The sequence below is a fragment of the Protobothrops mucrosquamatus genome, unplaced genomic scaffold (assembly GCF_001527695.2).
Source record: "Protobothrops mucrosquamatus isolate PMUCROS unplaced genomic scaffold, P.Mucros_1.0 scaffold6702, whole genome shotgun sequence".
NCBI classification, from domain to species: domain Eukaryota; kingdom Metazoa; phylum Chordata; class Lepidosauria; order Squamata; family Viperidae; genus Protobothrops; species Protobothrops mucrosquamatus.
In genome coordinates this window covers 7,126-25,312 of record NW_015392520.1, presented here as the reverse complement: position 1 = coordinate 25,312, position 18,187 = coordinate 7,126, and the positions used below count along the sequence as shown (strand labels likewise).

The 18,187-nt window shown below is 50.1% G+C and overlaps 1 protein-coding gene across 1 annotated transcript; it reads left to right on the top strand.

The window, feature by feature from the left end:
* Positions 1-112: 112 nt before the first annotated feature.
* DLG4 (discs large MAGUK scaffold protein 4) lies at positions 113-15,531 on the top strand. Its single transcript, XM_015829669.1, has 18 exons — positions 113-169; positions 426-550; positions 827-996; positions 2,231-2,367; positions 3,635-3,779; positions 4,864-5,002; positions 5,658-5,814; positions 7,065-7,167; positions 7,897-8,011; positions 8,355-8,531; positions 8,953-8,989; positions 10,628-10,655; positions 10,847-10,894; positions 12,763-12,864; positions 13,035-13,207; positions 13,565-13,674; positions 14,409-14,500; positions 15,425-15,531. Exons 1-18 carry the CDS (start codon positions 140-142, stop codon positions 15,529-15,531), a joined length of 1,995 nt encoding a protein of 664 aa, XP_015685155.1. The 5' UTR covers positions 113-139.
* The last annotated feature ends 2,656 nt before the right edge of the window (positions 15,532-18,187 follow it).

Here is an 18,187-nt window from a genome sequence, read left to right as displayed (position 1 = left end):
CACTTCCACCCCTCTCTCTCCCCCCCCCTCCCCACATCCCGAAGGTTTTCCAGAAGAGTTTTTCCCTCTTGGGTCAGTAAATCTACCCACCTCTAACTGCACCTTTTCCCCCCACCAGGTAAATGGAACGGAAGGCGAGATGGAATATGAAGAGATCACACTAGAGAGGGTAATTTTGTGTGTGTGTGTGTGTGTGTGTGTGTGAGATCGGGGACAAGGAAGTCATTTATGTTGCTGTTTCTCAACTTTGCAACTTTAAGATTTGTGGACTTCAACTCCCAGAATTCCACAGCCAGCTGAGGAATTCTGGGAGTTGAAGTCCACGGGACTCAAGGATGCCTTCCTGGCTGGGGAATTCTGGGAGTTGAAGTCCTCGGTTGCAGTCGTATGGGGTCCATTTGCACTTAGACCTTGCTCTCTCCCAGGGCAACTCCGGGCTGGGGTTCAGCATCGCCGGGGGCACCGACAATCCACACGTTGGCGACGACCCCAGCATCTTCATCACCAAAATCATCCCTGGAGGGGCGGCCGCTCAAGATGGCAGATTAAGGTGAACACCTAGAAACCTGGCCCTCCTGGTGGTCTCCCATCCCAGGACTCACCAACCCTAGCCCTGCAACGGTCGTAAGTGTGAAATGCGGCCGTAAGTCCCTTTTTTTTCTCCAAAGGGTCACTAAGCGAGTGCTCGTAAGTTGAGGACGGCCCGTAATTTATTTTAATTCGTGCGTTCCCTTTCTCCCAGCCGCCCGACTCAACCAAGTGACTCTGGGCGGAATTACAATCCTGATTTTTTGGGGGTGGGGTCTGATTTCTCCCCCGGAAACAGAGTGAACGACAGCATCCTCTTTGTGAACGATGTGGACGTACGGGAGGTGACCCACAGCACGGCGGTGGAAGCGCTGAAGGAGGCCGGCTCCATCGTGCGCCTCTACGTCATGCGTCGGAAACCGCTGGCGGAGAAGGTGCTCGAGATCAAGCTGATCAAAGGCCCTAAAGGTAACCCCCCCTGGTCCCCCAGGGCTTCCCACGGACCTATGGGAGCTTGTATCCCCCCTCTTTAGGGCTCTGTTGCTTCGGTGAACCCCAGTTCCCGTTTGGGTGAAGCCACATTACCCCCCCAAATCAGTCTTTCTCAACTTCAGCAGCTTTAAGATGGGTGGACTTCAACTCCCAGAATTCCCTAGCCAGCCATGCCTTTCTTCCTTTTCTGTTTTTTTCTCCTATGCCCCCTAGAGCGGAGAGATTGCAGAGAAAGGGATGACAAGAGAGTACGCGGGCCACAATGGGTGTACCTAGCGAAAGGGATAGCATTAGCGCCAGGGAATTCTGGGAGCTGAAGTCCACCCGTCGTCAAGTGGCCAAAGTTGACAAGCACCGTCCTGAGTAGAGACTTTATGTCTGGTTCTGCTTCTGATCGTAGAGAAAAAAGATCTTCTCCACCATCCCATGATCCCTAGCACGGCTAATGGAACCTCCCGTGGCAGGCACAGTGTATCTTTAAATGCCACGTGCTGGGCACAAATGAGGGAGAAGGGCCGTTGCATCCATGCTGCCTTTTAGTACGAAATGTCAGTTCTAATTGTTATCCAGATGCTCATGTCATGCAGTGGATCCTGGCATGGGATAGTACCAGGCCGCGGCCTGTTGGCCACTGGGCCCCGGGAATAGCTGGCGAGCCTGCCCCACTGGCGGTAGCACCATTTGCGCATGCGTGGGAACGCTAGCATTGCCGCCAGTGTCAACGCAGGCGCCTGCGGCCCATTTGCGCACACACGCCTGTGCCAGCGCGTGTTCCGTGGGGACACATGGCCTGTTTGCACATGCGCTAGGCAGCTCACGTCCCATTGGTGCACGCAGCCCACTTGAGCACGCATGCACACACTAGCACCACCATCGTGCATGCGCCTGTTTGCACATGCACGCGCGGGCCGTGTGCGCGCATATTTCCCTGCCTCTCCCTTTTCTTCTGAGCTGTCCAGCCAGAAAGGTTGGGAAATTCTGGACTAGATGATGTTAGAGATTGTACAGGAAACTTCTTAAAATGGTTAAAACCGCTACCGTGAGTGGTGTGGAGCTTGCCACATATTCCCGTGGCCTGTTGTGGACCCGGTACCGGGCTGTGAACCATAGGTGGTGGACCCCTGTGTTAAAAACGAATTCAGCTCTAAGAAAATGTTTCCTCCAGAAGGTGACTTCCTCACGAACTTTCTTCTCTGGACTTCCTCCGCAGGGCTGGGCTTCAGCATTGCGGGCGGTGTGGGCAACCAGCACATCCCGGGGGACAACAGCATCTACGTCACCAAAATCATTGAGGGCGGGGCAGCCCACAAGGACGCGCGGCTGCAGATCGGGGACAAAATCCTGGCGGTAAGGCCCGGGCTGGGCGGGGCTGTGGTGGGCTGCCCAAGAACCAGGGTGGGGGAACGGCCTTACAAGAATTCCCCCAAAATTAAATCTAGAGATAGCCAAAAGGATTAGATAATTTCAATCCAGATTAATAAGGGTTGATAGATCTGGCCATAATGCTTCAGATATCTTCAGTTCCATTCAGTTTAACTTTACTCAACTCAACCCAACTCCATTCAAGTTAACTTAACCCAACCCAACCCAACTCAACCTAACTACTCAGCTCAGCTTAATTTAACCTTACTCAACCCAACCCAATTCAACTCAACCTAAGTTAACCTTACCCAACCCAATTCAATTCAACTCAACCCAATTTAACCTTACTCAACCCAACTCAATTCAACTCAACCTAAGTTAACCTTACCCAACCCAACTCAATTCAACTCAACCTAATTTAACCTTACCCAACCCAATTCAATTCAACTCAACCTAATTTTACCTTACCCAACTCAACAACTCATCCTAACTCAATTGAAGTTCATCAAATCCAACCCAACCCAACCCAACTCTTCAGCACTACTCAATTTAACCTTACCCATCCCAACAATTGAACTCAACCCAATTTAACTTTACCAAACCCAACTCAACTCATCCCAATTCAACTGAAGGTCACTAAGCCCAATCCAACTCAACCCAACCCAACCCAACTCTTCAATGCTACTCAACCTAACTTAATGTTACCCAACCCAACAATTCAGCTCAAGCCAATTTAACCTTTCCGAACCCAACTCAACTCATCCCAACTCAATTGAAGTCAATCTAAGCCAACCCTACTCAACCCAACCCAACTCTTCAACTCAACCCAATCCAACTCTTCAATTCTACTCAACCCAACCCAACCCAACCTAGCCCAACCCAACCCAACTCATGAACTGGTGCCTTTAAGTCATGATATGTGTGATGTAACCGGCTCTTTCTTCCTGTCGGCACCCCTAAGCATAGGCTGGGGGAAATTATTCACAACTTTCCACAAGAGGGGATCTTTCAGTGAGCGGGATTACATCTCCCTTCATCTCCGATGTGTAATTCCCCATTGCTGGCTGGGGAATTCTGGGAGTTAGAAGTCCACACTTTTGAAAGTTCCCGAGGTTGAGAAATGCTGAGCTAAGCAGATGCTCAGTTTGTAACGAACCAGGATGAAGATGGGTTGAGTGGGAGGCGGAGTGCCTTCACCCAACGCCACAGGTGAGTCTGTCAATCAACAGCCCTTTCTTCCCCTCCCCTGCAGGTGAACAATGTGAGTCTGGAGGACGTCATGCACGAAGACGCTGTGGCAGCTCTGAAGAACACCTTTGACATTGTCTACCTGAAGGTGGCCAAGCCCACCACCCTCGACCTGAACGACTCTTACGCCCCTCCTGACCTCACTTCCTGTGAGTGGCTTCCCGCCCCTTCCTCCTGATCTCTCCACCTCCTCCCCTCTTAGACAACCTCATAACGGAGGCATCCTTGGTCAACCGTGGGCTTGCGAACGACCCTGGCTACTCCAGAGAAAACCCAACTAAACTCATCATTCTTGCAAAACTAGGGATTTTTTTTTGTATCTCTGGCTGTGGGGGACCTTAAAGAGCTTTATTTTTAACATTTGCGGAGCTTCACTGATCTATTAAAAAAATATGTTACTCTCCACCAACACATAAGAAATATACTGTATATATATATATATATATATACTTTTAATTCTACGCGGGAGAAAACCCGAATAACTAAAGACCTACATATATATATATATATATATATGCAGGTCTTGGCGTTTTCGGGTCTTTTCCCGTGTAAGATTGAGAGTATCTTGGCGACGTTTCGACGAGGTCCCACTCGTCATCTTCAGGCTGGGGTCTTCGGCTTCGTGCTTGTGCGAGCCAAGTGTGATCGGAGCTGCCGTCTCTCTATAAATATTGGTGGGGGGGTGTGGAGTGCTGGCTTAGTTGCTGTAGTTGGGTTGGTTGGCTGTGTTGGAGCTATTGTTTGCGGATTGTTCGGCTGTTTCGTAACATCCTGAATAGTTGAGGGGCTGGCTGTGTGCCCATTAGTCTTTTGTGTTATAACGACCTGGGTAATGGGTTGTGTGATTACATCCTGAGATCTAGTGTAGTGATATCCTGAGTTTTGTGTTGCAACATCCTGGGTGGTTGGCTGTGTTGGTGGCTCACACAAGCATGAAGCCGAAGATGACGAGTGGGACCTCGTCAAAACGTCGCCAAGATACTCTCAATCTCACACGGGAAAAGACCCGAATACGCCAAGACCTGCATACCTGTACCCGTGAAAATCTACGAAAACACACACACACACACACACACACATATATATTTGCAAATTCTGAATTAAAGGTCTTTGCCTCTGCAAAAATGCCACCTCCCCCTTTTTTAATCGTGCTTCCTTCCCTTTTGGTTTTTTGCATGTTCGTTTGGCATATAAATCCAATAAATCATCATTATTATTCTTCTTTATGATTAGCTTACTCTCATCACCTGGACAACGAAATCGGTCATCAGAGTTACCTGGGTAGCGACTACCCACAAGCCATGACCCCCACCTCTCCTCGGAGGTACTCCCCCATCCCGAAAGAGCTGATGGGGGAGGAAGATATTCCCAGGTAAGTTCTGGCTCCGCCTCCTGGGGGGTGTGGCATCCGCGCACCTGCCACAGAGTCTTGGCCACGCCGTTCGCTGTCCGTGGTGCTGAAGGCGGCTGTGGATTCAGCACCAAGGGCAGCGAACGGCTCTTCTTGACTGCGACTGGGCCCAACATTTATGCCGTTCGGTGAGCTTTGCCCCATTTTACGACCTTTCCCGCCACTGTTGTTAAGGGAATCACTGTGGTTGTTAAACGAGGAACATGGTTAAGGGAATCACCAAAGGGGATCGCATGATCTCCGGGACGCCGCAACCGTCATAAATACAAGTCAGTGGCCAACACGGTTTCAATTTGGAGTGAGTCCGGCGGGCTGCCAAAAGGGCATGTGGCCACCGCAGAGGAAGACGTGAAGGATTGGGGTTCGTTTCGTCTGAAAAAGAGACCAAGCGGAGATCTGAGTACAGATTGTAATTAGCTGAAAGGGTTAGGGAGGCAGGCCAAGGAAGGAATCGCGCGAGACACCAGGAGGAGGGGAGTCCGTTTCAAACTCGGCAACTTGAAGGTGTACGGACTTCAACTCCCAGAGTAGCCCAGCCAGCAGGGGAGCGGGGGTTGGACTAGATGACCCCCTGGGACCCTTTTAAGTTTCACACCCTCGCTTTTTCTCTCTCCAGGGAACCGCGTCGCATCGTGATCCACCGTGGCTCAACAGGGCTGGGGTTCAACATTGTGGGGGGCGAAGACGGCGAGGGCATTTTCATCTCCTTCATCCTGGCCGGAGGACCAGCTGACCTCAGCGGGGAACTTCGGAAAGGGGACCAGATCCTCTCAGTAAGATCCTTCCCCCCCCCCCGTCCCACTCCTGCTGATCCCTCCAAGGGGGGGACGGCGTGGTGGGGGGCCTGGGGTTGAGCCAGAAGCAGGATAATAAGCATTATACTGCTTATCAGAAGATATATATAATATTTATTACACTGCTTAGTATATTGCTCGCTATCCTGCTTACTATAATATATGTAATATTTATTATAATATTTATTATAGTTTATTATACTGCTTATTATAATATATATAATATTTGTTATAATATTTATCATACTGCTTAGTATATTGCTCGCTATCCTGCTTACTATAATATATATAATATTTATTATACTTTATTATACTGCTTATTATAATATACAATATTTATTATATTTATTAGTTTATTATACTGCTTATTATAATATACAATATTTATTGCAATATTTAGTATGGTTTATTATATTGCTTATTATAATACACATTTATTATAATATTTATTATACTGCTTATAATATATATAATATTTATTGTAATATTTATTATACTGGTTATTATACTGCTTATCATAATATATGTATGTATGTATGTATGTATGTATGTATGTATATATATATTATATTATAAAGCAGTATAATAAGCAGTGTGTGGCAGCAACTAAAGAAGCTAACACAAACCCTGGGTTGTATAAACAGAGGCATAGAATCAAAATCAGGGAAGTATTAGTATCGCTTTGTAAATCCTTAGTAAGGCCACACCTGGAATACAGCATCCAGATTTGGTCCCCACATTACAAAAAAGATGTTGAGTCTTTGGAAAAAGTGCAGAGAAGAGCAACAGAGATGATCAAAGGCCTGGAGACTAAAACATACGAAGAACAGCTGCAGGATTTGGGTCTGGCCAGTCTAGAGAAAAGGAGGACTAGGGGGGACATGATAGCAGTATTCCAGTATTTGGGGGGGGGCTGCCACAAAGAAGAGGGGGTCACATTATTCACCAAAGCACCAGAGGGAAGGATGAGAAACAAAGCTTGGAAACTGATCAAAGAGAGAAGCAACCTGGAATTAAGGAGAACCTTCCTGACAGTGAGGACAATCAACCAGTGGAATAGCTTGCCATCAGAAGTTGTTGGTGCTCCATCACTGGAGATTTTTAAGAAAAGACTGGACAGCCACTTGTCTGAAATGGTATAGGGTCTCCTGCTTGAGCAGGGGGTTGGACTGGAAGACCTCCAAGGTCCCTTCCAGCTCTTCTGATCGCTTATTAACCTCTTCCGACAGGTCAACGGCGTGGATCTCAGGAACGCTACCCACGAACAAGCTGCCATCGCTCTGAAAAACGCCGGGCAGACGGTCACCATTATCGCCCAGTACAAGCCAGATGGTAACAATTTTTTTGGGGTGGGGGAGAGAGAGACCCAACGCGGGGCACACGAGTGGATACGGGAGACAGGGTGGATGAAAATCAACCCTCAAACTGGAAAGTGGCGAGGAGGGGGGGGATTAAGTGTGAAAAACGGTCATAAGTCCCCTTTTCCTGGTCCGTAATGGTCACTAAATGAACTGCTGTAGAACTGTGTCTGTCTCTGTATTGTGCCATGCACAACAAAGAGGCATGGCTTTGGTCTCAGCTGCCATCTTGACTTTTTCGACCCGCCCTGGGTGGAAACGTCTGCAGAGGAGGGGGCTGTTTGAAATGGGGGTGGGGGGGACATTGAGATGTCACCTGTCGCTTTTGGAGGTGTCAGTGATCATCTCTGTGTTTGATGCTTCTCAAGCTGGTGACCTTTAAGAGGGGAGGACTTCAACTCCCAGAATTCCCCAGACAGTCACGCCTGTTTTTATTCTCCTATTATCTCCTAGAGCAGAGAGATCGCAGAGGGAGGTATTAAAAGAGAGTAAGCAGGCCACAATGGGTGTACAGATCAAAAGGAATGTATTCATGCCAGGGAATTCTGGGAGTTGAAGTCCTCACCTCTTAAAGTTCCCAAGGTTGAGAAGTACCAGATTTGATTATCTTTGGGGGCATTTCAATTCTACAACTCCGTGATTCTGTGACCCAGCGTCACACAAAGACACACAGACCCGTTTCCCGATCTCTTCCCCTTTCTAGAGTACAGCCGCTTTGAAGCCAAGATCCACGATCTGCGGGAACAGCTGATGAACAGCAGTTTGGGTTCAGGAACCGCCTCGCTTCGGAGTAACCCCAAAAGGGGCTTCTACATCCGGTGAGCCCCCAGCCCTTAGGACCCCCATTCCAGAGTCCAGGGGTGTCCCCCCCCCAAAAAAAATAAAAATCACCAGAGGGGTGGTAACTATATTATTTTAAAAATAAGAATCTGTGAACTTTCCTGGTGGAAATGTCCCGTTCACAGATAGTCCTCGACTTTTTAAGAAGAGACTGGACAGCCGTTTGTCTGAAATGATATAGGGTTTCGTGCTTGAGGAACTGTATATGCAGCCCATCTCACCATCCAGCGAATTTAAGGGAAGGGGCAAGTTTGAAACAGTCCGTGACATTTTGGCCTTCTCACCTGTTCGCCCACTCCCATCCCCCCCTCCATCGAACAGGGCTCTCTTCGACTACGACAAGACCAAGGATTGTGGCTTCTTGAGCCAAGCTCTGAGTTTCCATTTTGGCGACGTCCTACACGTCATTGACGCTTCCGACGAGGAGTGGTGGCAGGCGCGACGTGTCCATCCGGATGGCGACAGTGACGAGCTTGGCTTTATTCCCAGCAAGAGGCGGTAAGGGAGAGGATCTTTGGGGAGGGGAGGGGTCTCTCCTGCAACTTTCGAAAGTGGGGTTCAGGGCACACAGAGACACACACTACATATCCATGCATTAAAATGTGTTCGGCTGTGGCCAAATTCTCCCATCTTGGAACATGTCTGTGGTCTTGCCTGGTTGTGCAAAAACCACCAAATCCCTTTGTGGTCGCCAAAAATTGATATGCTAGATCGTGTCAATCGATCTCGTAAAATCAGTGTGAAGATGCTCAATTCTTAGTGGCAAAATTTGATGTGCCATTTGGGGTGGTTTTTAATGGTGGGGAGGCGTCTTTGGGCAGTTGGAGAAGATCCTGGACTTTGGCGATTGTTGGGGGGCTGAGAAGGAAGGCCTTGGGGTCCCCAACTGATGCGCCTTCTCTCTCTCTGCCTTCTGCAGGGTCGAGCGACGGGAGTGGACGCGGTTAAAAGCAAAGGTGAGTCCATCCTTGGTCTTGCAAAAGACGGGGTTCAGGACCCCAACATAACTGTGGGGCATTTGTCAAGAACTGTACACTGAGAGATAATTTGGAATTACCGAGAAGTGACTAATCTGGAGTCTGGCCAAACCCTCTCTGATGACAGGTAGTTCTCGAGTTATGACCATTCGGAGTTACGTCATGAAATCACGTGATCCTGCTCTGGGCGCTTGGCAGCTGGCTCGCATTTACAACCGGTTGCAGGGCCTCACAATTATGTGAATGCATAATTTGTGACATTTCCTGCTGGCTTTCCCAGAAAGTCACTGGGGAAGACGGCAGGAAAAGTTGCAGGTCACTGATGTTAGTTTTCCTCACCTGACCCTCTAAACATGCACTGACTCAGCCACTTGCACAGCCCCATACACAGTGGTGGGATTCAGCCAGTTCGCACCACTTCGGCAGAACCGGTAGCTAATTTTTTGTTGCCCAGGCCCAGAACGGACTTCCGGAAGTGACATCCATGCAGAGAACCGGTTGTTCACATATTTGATCCCACCACTGCCTGTACACCCTTCTCAACCGTGCCTCCCTTGCATACTCATACACCATCCCCGAGCCTTGCTGCACCTCCCCACTACTTGTGCACTCCCATGCACCCTTCCCAAGGTTCATCATGTCCCTTACACCCTCATACACCCTCAGCCCCACTATGCCTCCCTCACACTCTTGTACACTCTACACACCCTTGTCACCCCTCCCCTGCCACTCACACACCCCGGCAATTTCCCCCCCCCCATCCAAGGCTTTCCAGGCCTCCCCTGCCACTCGCACACTCCTGTACATCAGCAGCTTACCTACCTGCCACCTGCTTGCAAACACCTGGGATCGGCAACTTCCGATTAGCTTTTGGTAGTGGAGCCAGCAGGAAGCTTAAGGAGGTTCTCATCTAACCACCACTGTGATTCACTGTGATGAACAACCTCAGTTCGGACTGCAGGGATTGCTGTTACTAAGCCATGTGGGAATCCTACTCCCAATTGTCCCCTAACTCCAGGACAACCTGTAACACCTGTTATTAATTTGTTAGCTTGCAAGCTGGGAATTCAAAATTAAAGCCAACCTGTCTTCAAGGTGACGAGGTTGGGGCACCCAGCTCCAAGCCGTCCAGGCACGCTGCTCTCGTTGTGTGTGTGTGTGTGTGTGTGTGTGTGTGTGTGTGTGTGTGTGTGTAGAGGGATCTGTCCTGAATTAGCCCCGAAGATCTCTTCTGCAGCTTGGAAAAATCTTCCTAACGAGACATACCTGCGCGGTGTAGCAAAGACAGTTTAATGTCCATGGAGCAGCGCGTCCTGCAGGACACATGGACATACAGATCCATGTGTCCTGCAGGACAGAGTGGTGGGCTTTGTCCACATCTGGAGGACCTCTCAGGGTGGGACCAGCTGCCACCTTTTGTCCTGTGCCTGGAGTCCTGGGGAAGAAGCTTCCCATCCAGAGTCCACCCCTCCCCTTTTGAGGAGGAACATCCCTCCAGTGTCCACAAACATAGTCCTCACCTCCATCACAGAAACAGAGGTGTGCGTTCCCCTCTCTTTCTCTCCACTCCTCCTCTCTTCCTCTTCCTTATTTTCTCTTCCTTCCTTCCTCCTCCAGGATCGGGGCCCTGGATCAGGCTGTCAAGGTGGGTGCCAGTCTGTCCTGCTTCCTGAACCTTTGTTCACTTCTGGGTGACCCCCTTTTCCTCCCGTCTCCTTCCCTGCTTGCTGTCTGTTTCTCTCCGCTGTCCCTGTTCTCCTCCTCCTCCTCCTCCTCCTCCTCCTCCTCCTCCTCCAGGAAGAATATTTGACCACATTCCCTATTTTTCCTCTGCAGGTCGAGAAGATGCTGTGTTGAGCTACGAAACCGTTGTGCAGATGGAAGGTGAAAACCCCCCATTTCTGGCTTTTTTGCTCGTCCCCCCGCTGGTGCTGTGGTTCACAACATCGGTGTCCCATCTTCCAGGGCAAATGCGGTGGACAGAAAAGCTGTGTGAACCCCCCTCCCCCAAATGGAGTTAAAAAAAGGAAAAACATAGGCAATTCAGGAAAGACGTAGAAATGGTTATCAGATGTAGATATGGGAATGAAGAACCCATCGCTGGTCAAGGCAGCTGAAAGGCTTCTCTGAATCGGCTGGGAGTGATGGAAGGTGTAGTCCAACACTTCTGAAAGGCAGCAGATTGGCGCAGGGGGGTTGGTTCCTTGGCCAAACTCTCTGTCAAACCCCCCACATACACACACACACACACTATGCCCCCCAGAATTTGCCTTCTTCTTTCAGTTCTTTCAATTTGATTTCTCCTTTGATATCACATCAAAGTCGAACAGTTCCAAAACAGCCAGAGAAAAAGCCATGAAGCCAATTTGGAACACCTGGGGAAATGTCCTGGATTTCTCCCACCTGCATGCTTGAGAAGGGGGTTGGACTAGATCAGGGGTCCCCAACCTGTGGGCCGCTGCCCGGTAGTGGACCGTAGCCTGCTGGCCACTGGGCCATGGGACAGGCTGGACAGTGGATGCGTGTGTGCATGCACACCCCCTCACTTGTGCTAGCGCCATGGCTGTGGGGCACAAAAACAGGATGCTGCGCTACGGGGTGCGAAAGCAGCCACCGCCGCACTCCAGGGCATGAAAATGGGACTCCGCCATGCCACGGGGTGTGGAAACGGGGTGCTGCCGCGCTGCGGGGTGCAAAAATGGGTCACTGCCGCACAAGGCACAAAAACGGATGCCATCGTGCAGAAACAAGACGCTGAGCCACGCAAGAATGGGGTAGGGTTAGTGTCACGCAGGTGCTAGCCCCGAACCCTTTGCAGCATGTAGGTGCTTGCGGCCACGTGCGCATGCACATGTGTAAAATGCTTCCCTCCCTCCCTTTTCCTCCGGTCCGCCAACCGACAAAGGTTGGTGACCTTTGGACTAGATGACCTCCAAGGTCCTTCCAATTTTGTTGTTCTAGTATTCTGCTAATTAATTCCCTTCCAATGCAGACACTTGCCTCTATAGGCCTTTTGCACCCCCGGGCTTATCTGCGGACGATAGCTGCCATCTTGAATTTTTGGACACACACAATCACACACAATCACACACACCACACACTTCCGGCATAGTCCCTTGTTTCCCAAGTCCTACTGTGCCCACTTTTAAATACAGGTACTCCTCAATGTACAATCGCAATTCAGCCCCAAATTTATATTGCTAAACGAGATACTTGTTAACTGAGTTTTGCCCCATTTTACAACCTTTCTTGGCGCGGTTATTAAGTGAATCACTTTAGTCGTTAAGTGAGTAACAGGGTTGTAAAGTGAATCCGGCTTCCCCATGGATTGTGCTCGTCAGAAGGTCGCAAAAAGTGGCCCCAGGATGCTGCGATTGTCATATATGAGTCAATTGCCAAGCATCCAAATTTTCATGATGCTGCAACTGTCATAAGTGTAAAAAAACGATCATAAGTCCCTTTTTTCAGTGCCATTGTAACTTTAAATGGTCACTAAATGAATTGTAAATCGAGGAATACTTGGACAACAATGATTCTGGGGAGTGGGGGAGACAGTGGTCTCCCCTTTTGTGGGAATCTTAACTCAGACACAATTGCAGTCATACCCTACCCACATTTGCACGCACTGTTGGGGCTATCCGCAAATGATCTCAGTGGCTCGAAATTTCGAGGTCCCTGCTTGGGTTTTGGATTCCCCCCCTTCTAATCATGATGACCCTTCCTCTTTTTAACTTGTCTGCCTTTTGTTCCAGTTCATTATGCCCGTCCGATCATTATTTTGGGGCCCACCAAGGACCGTGTCAACGACGACCTCCTTTCTGAGTTTCCAGACAAATTCGGGTCTTGCGTGCCACGTGAGTCCACCGCAGAGCGGTCCTCCCCCGTGGGGGGGGATCTGGGGTTTTGGATCTCTTAACTGGATCTGGGGAAATGGATTTGGGGGATGGGGGCGCAGGGCGTACTCCTACGGAGAGGGTTCCTCCACCCTACACTGGATGGGAGCGACGCAAATCCTCCCTTGCAGACACCACGCGGCCGAAACGGGAGTACGAAGTGGACGGCCGAGATTACCACTTTGTGGCTTCGCGGGAGAAGATGGAGAAGGACATTCAAGGCCACAAATTCATCGAGGCCGGACAGTACAATAGCCACCTTTATGGGACAAGCGTCCAGTCCGTACGGGAAGTGGCTGAGCAGGTACGTGGCAGGACACGGAGACGGGCGAGCAGAGTCATCCGCAGGAGGAGCATAAAAGTAGAACGGGGTTTTTATCCACGTGGGCTGTGGCTTGCCATATTGTGACCCCCCCACCCCACCTTTGAGACACCCCCGCAAGGAAGAGAGATGGCTGGGGCTGGTTCACACAGCTTCTTAGCCAAGTCAGCAGCAGCCAAGTACCACAAATGAGGATCACGTGACCCCAGGACAGTATAACCGTCATAAATACACGCCGATTGAAATTTGATCACGTGACCACGGGGATGCTGCAACGGTTGTACGTGTAAGTTCCTGAGCCCATCGTTCTCTTCCCTCCCCTCTCCCCCCCCTGTCCAGGGCAAGCACTGCATTTTGGACGTCTCCGCCAACGCCGTCCGGAGGCTGCAAGCCGCTCAGCTTCACCCCATCGCCATTTTCATCCGGCCCCACTCCCTCGAGAATGTTTTGTGAGTAGGGGGGTCCTGCAGGGTGGGGAACTGGGAGGGGGGCTGCACACATGTGCTGGTCAGGGTTTGGGGGCGGGCTACAAAGAGGCTGCAGCCAAGCCAGGGGGCTAGGGGGAAAGCTTTGTCCTCCTTCCCCAATGTTGGGGTCTGATGGGAGAGAGACACACGGAAGCAAGGCAATCCAAATGGCAGGGGATTGTGCTGCGGAACTCCCCGCCACAAGAGCAGGGAAGACAGCAGGTCACCCTGGCTCCGCCCTTGGCTGGAAGGAGTTTTGGTAGATGGAGCCTCCCTGTTTAGGGGCAGTCAGGGACACGCAGGTTAGGTCTCAATTAGTTAAGAGACTTCAGTCCTTTCTCCATTAAGAGAACCGTTCGGGGGCCCCTTGAATGACCATCAGCTCCGGGACAGAAATTCACTTAAATGGCAGCCCTTTTTTTTGCTCAAATTCCACCCTTCTCCAACTGAAAACGGTCTGGACTACTACCCTTCCCATCACTCACAATCAGCACAAAGGCTACTCCAACACATCTGGAGCTTTCATTTTCAGGAATAGTCTACCTTACCCTGAGCAAACACAGAACCATTAGACCAAGGAGGAGGAGGAGGAGGAACCACCCCAGTGAGGTTCTCTGCCCATGTACAGAGAGCCAGGGCTGAAATGAACGAGGGGACAAGGCGGTCCAAGGTTTTTTTTTTCCGGGGTCATTAATGTGTGCTGTTTGTGACCCCAGAGAAATTAACAAGCGGATAACGGAGGAGCAGGCGCGGAAGGCCTTCGACAGAGCTACGAAACTGGAGCAGGAATTTACAGAATGCTTTTCAGGTAGGTTCAAATCCGTAATCTTTACAATTATTATTTTTTTAAAAAAACTATAATCTCAAGTTTCTAGTCCACCTGCATGTATTTATTCCACAAATTTATCTGGAGACGATCGAAGTGTGTTTGTGTGGATGTGAGTCTCGGGCATCCTCGCAGCTGGTATGGAGTTGAGAGCAACATTTCCTTCTCAAGAGAAACATGGGTTATGTAGTACGCAGGTAGTCCTCGACAGTTAAGTGGGATAGGTGGGATTTAAATGAGATAGAGGGATACAGGGCAAGGCAAGTCCATGAGGCAAAAGGCCAGTGGTGGGATTCAAATATGGGAACAACCGGTTCTCTGTGTGGATGCCACTTCCGGAAGTCCGTTCTGGGCCTGGGCAACAAAAAAAATTAGCTACCGGTTCTGACGAACTGGTGTGAACCGGCTGAATCCCACCCCTGCAAAAGGCCCATGGCAAGGCACAGAAAGAAACACGAGTCAAGGGTGAGGTGTGAGGTGTGAGGAGAGGCAGGGCGGCCTCCTCACCAGCAGCCTTGCCGACCTCCTTTGAGCTTGCCTCCGCTCTACTCTCCGTGCCCTCGGATCGAGCGGGGGAGGCAGCTGTTCCTCATCAGAGGGGATCCACTGCCTCGCAACACCGTTGCCTGTCTGTAGCTTATCCTCCCCTTCCCCCTCCCCCCCCCAGTGTCTGTAAGGGCAGGAAGCTCTCCATCCGGTCGACCACCTCCCCCAATGCCTCAAGGGTCTGGGACAACATCGTCCTCTCTAAACATCCCAAGGGAGATGTGCCATCTCCCCGTCAGACAGTCCCACTTCCAACTCCTCCTCCTCCGAGCGGGGGTGCGATGGGGCCATGACCCCTTCAGAGGATCCCCCCCTTGCTCACCCCAGGGTGCTCTGCCTCCCTTCTTCTCTCCCCTCCAGCCATCGTAGAAGGAGAGAGCTTCGAAGAGGTCTACCACAAGATCAAGAGAATCGTCGAGGAACTCTCTGGTCCCTATATCTGGATTCCGGCTCGTGAAAGACTTTAGAGCGATGAACTAAATTTCCCGGGAAGGGATCCTGAATTCCACCCACCGACCGCACCAACTCTGCAACCGCATCGCCGGAGCTGCCTCTGGAGCAGAGGAGCGCCCCTGCCTCTTGCCCCCCCGAACTTAGCTGTCGGTCACTCTTTTGGGGTGGGGGGGTGGGCAAACGCCTCAAGATACGCCCTAACTTTTGAGTTTCTTCTTCTCTTCTTTAAGACTCGGATGGGGAAGGGGACGGGAAGACAGTGTGCTATATATTTTTTTTCTTGTTGTCTGACTCGCGTGGCGATGCCCCCCTCCCCGTTTTTCTTTCCGCGGCGCAAAAGAGGGGCTGCTGATCTCCTCCCCCCCGGTCCCCAACAGCGCTAGCACTTGCATGCGGTCATTTTGGGAGGGGAGGAGAAAAAAAGGGGGGGCTGTCCTTAGACTCTGATCTCTTTTATTTGGCGAGCAGGAAGCGGGTCAGGAATCGGGAAGGAAGGAAGGAAGGAAGGATTTTTTTTAATGTTCCTTTTTTCTACAAGCAGAAGACACTTTTGATCTCTTTACGTCTTTACGTTCCTCATTGGATACACATTGGAAGGAGAATTTGGCAAGACTTTGGATTCTTGTGAGTTTCATCTTCTTGAGCCGAGGAAGGAGACAATTGGGAGAAAAAGACGAGAGCGGAAAAGCCCTCTGCAAAAGGGTTCAAATCGTTCTCCAACGTTTTGCCTTTTAAAATATCATTTCCCTCCCTCCTCCCCCGGAAAGGAAGAAAAAATAGTTCTCCTTCTTTCCCTCCATACATTTTGAGTGAAGAATTATTGTTATTATTAGTTAAAATAGTGCTTCTCAACCTCGGCAGCTTTAAGACGAGTGGGCTTCAACTCCCAGAATTCCCCAGCCAGCCACGCCTGTTTTTATTCTCCTATCATCTCCTAGAGCAGAGAGATTGCAGAGGAAGGGATTAAAAGAGAGTAAGCAGGCCACAATGGGTGTACAGGTCAAAAGGAATTCTGGGAGTTGAAGTCCACTCGTCTTAATGTTGCTGAGGTTGAGAGACACTGAATTCAAACAAGAATTGGAGAAGAATTGTAGCCCAGTGACTTAGAAATTTTATTCATATATATGCGAAATAATTGTCACGTATATATATAAAAAGGCTTTTTTTTTTTCCAGTTGCATTTTTCTTTTTTGGACTCTTCTTATTTTTGATTTCCTTGAGTACAATACAGGAAGAGTCGCCTGCAACTTCAAGAGAGGACAAAAAAAAGGGAATTTTTTCTTTCTACGGAAGGGACAGGAAGAGGAGAGGAGAAAGAGAGAGAAAAAGAAGATAAACAACAACAAAATAATAATTTTTTTCTATGTCCTGTGATTCTTTTTTTGCGGTCATATCAAGTCTTTTTGGTGCGGCTGTGCGTGACGTTACGAAAAAAAAAACCACAAATATATAAAGGAGAAACAGTTTTTAACGGGGCAAAGTCTACTTCGGAGAATTGTCATTTATTTCCAAGAGGAACGGATTATTATTAATTTTTTTTGTACATACAAGCAAAAAACAAAAGAGAAACTGGGAGGGGGAAAGAAGGTCGGTTAGAGAAGTTACGCCCTCCCACCCCCACCCTTACTGCTTGGGAAGCCCCCTGCAAGACGCAGAATTCGAGATGCAAAATTCACAATTCCGGAACTCGTGGAGGGCGGGCAGAAATTGTGAATTACAGAACAAAACGACAGGGAGGAATTTTCAGGGGGAGAAACCCCCCCCCAGCTGAAGTCATCGGCACGTTCTGCCTTGCGGTTTCTATCCGCCCTACCCCCCCGAACCGTTTTTGATGCAACGGGCGCTCTCCGGAAAGCGAATCAAGTTCCTAGTCCTCAGCGTCTGCGGGAACGAGACAAAAAATATCGCAGGCAGGAGATGGATCCCATTTTTTTCAACACCGCCTTCCGACGAAGAGAGAGGCTTCGCGCCCCCTCCCCACCGCTGAGTCCACCCCCCCCGGAGGGAGACCACCCCCTCGTTTTTATTCACCAAACTTTGGTTTCTTTTATGCTCATCCAGGTCAAGAGGGAGGCGGGGAGAGGGGAAAAGAGAGGTTTTTTTTCTGAGCACAACAAAGAGGCAGCTCGGGGTGGTCTAGATGGCTCTGGGTGCCCCCCCCAGTGGCCGATTCCAGGAAGAGAAGGCAGCTGGCTGGGAGGCACCAATTGTCCAGGGAAAAGGGGGGGAGGGGGGAATATATAAATATATATGTATAGAGAGAGAAAGATTTATTTATTACCCTGGTTTCCAAAGGACGCCCCCATCCTGCAAACCTGGCTGCTTTTGGCCCCCGAGGTTGGGCCTGATTTTGGGGGGAGCTAGTGGGGGTCTCGACCCCTTCCCCCTGTCCCCTCTCCCCTCGCGCTCAGCAGAGGTGGCAGCCATCCTGCTGACTGACTTGTCAAGGGCTTTCAACCCAGGGACAGGATCCCTGAGGCCCCCCCCACGCCGTTCTCTCCCCCCCCACATATCGCCCAATGATGGGGTGGGGGTCGCAGAAGAAGTTGGTCAGGCACAAAAAGGGTCATTGGTTCCCCTTGCAAAAATGCCAAAAAAAATAAAATTAAAATTAAAAGAACTAGCTGGGGGGGGTTTCTTGCGGGCGGGGGCACTGAGGATCGGCAGGGG

Bases quoted from the DNA above. Each gene is read 5' to 3' on its own strand.
- DLG4 (XM_015829669.1), top strand. From the start codon at position 140: ATGGAATATGAAGAGATCACACTAGAGAGG. The intron at 170-425 runs GTAATTTTGTGT...GCTCTCTCCCAG, and splicing joins AAGAGATCACACTAGAGAGG to GGCAACTCCGGGCTGGGGTT. The intron at 551-826 runs GTGAACACCTAG...CCCCGGAAACAG, and splicing joins GCTCAAGATGGCAGATTAAG to AGTGAACGACAGCATCCTCT.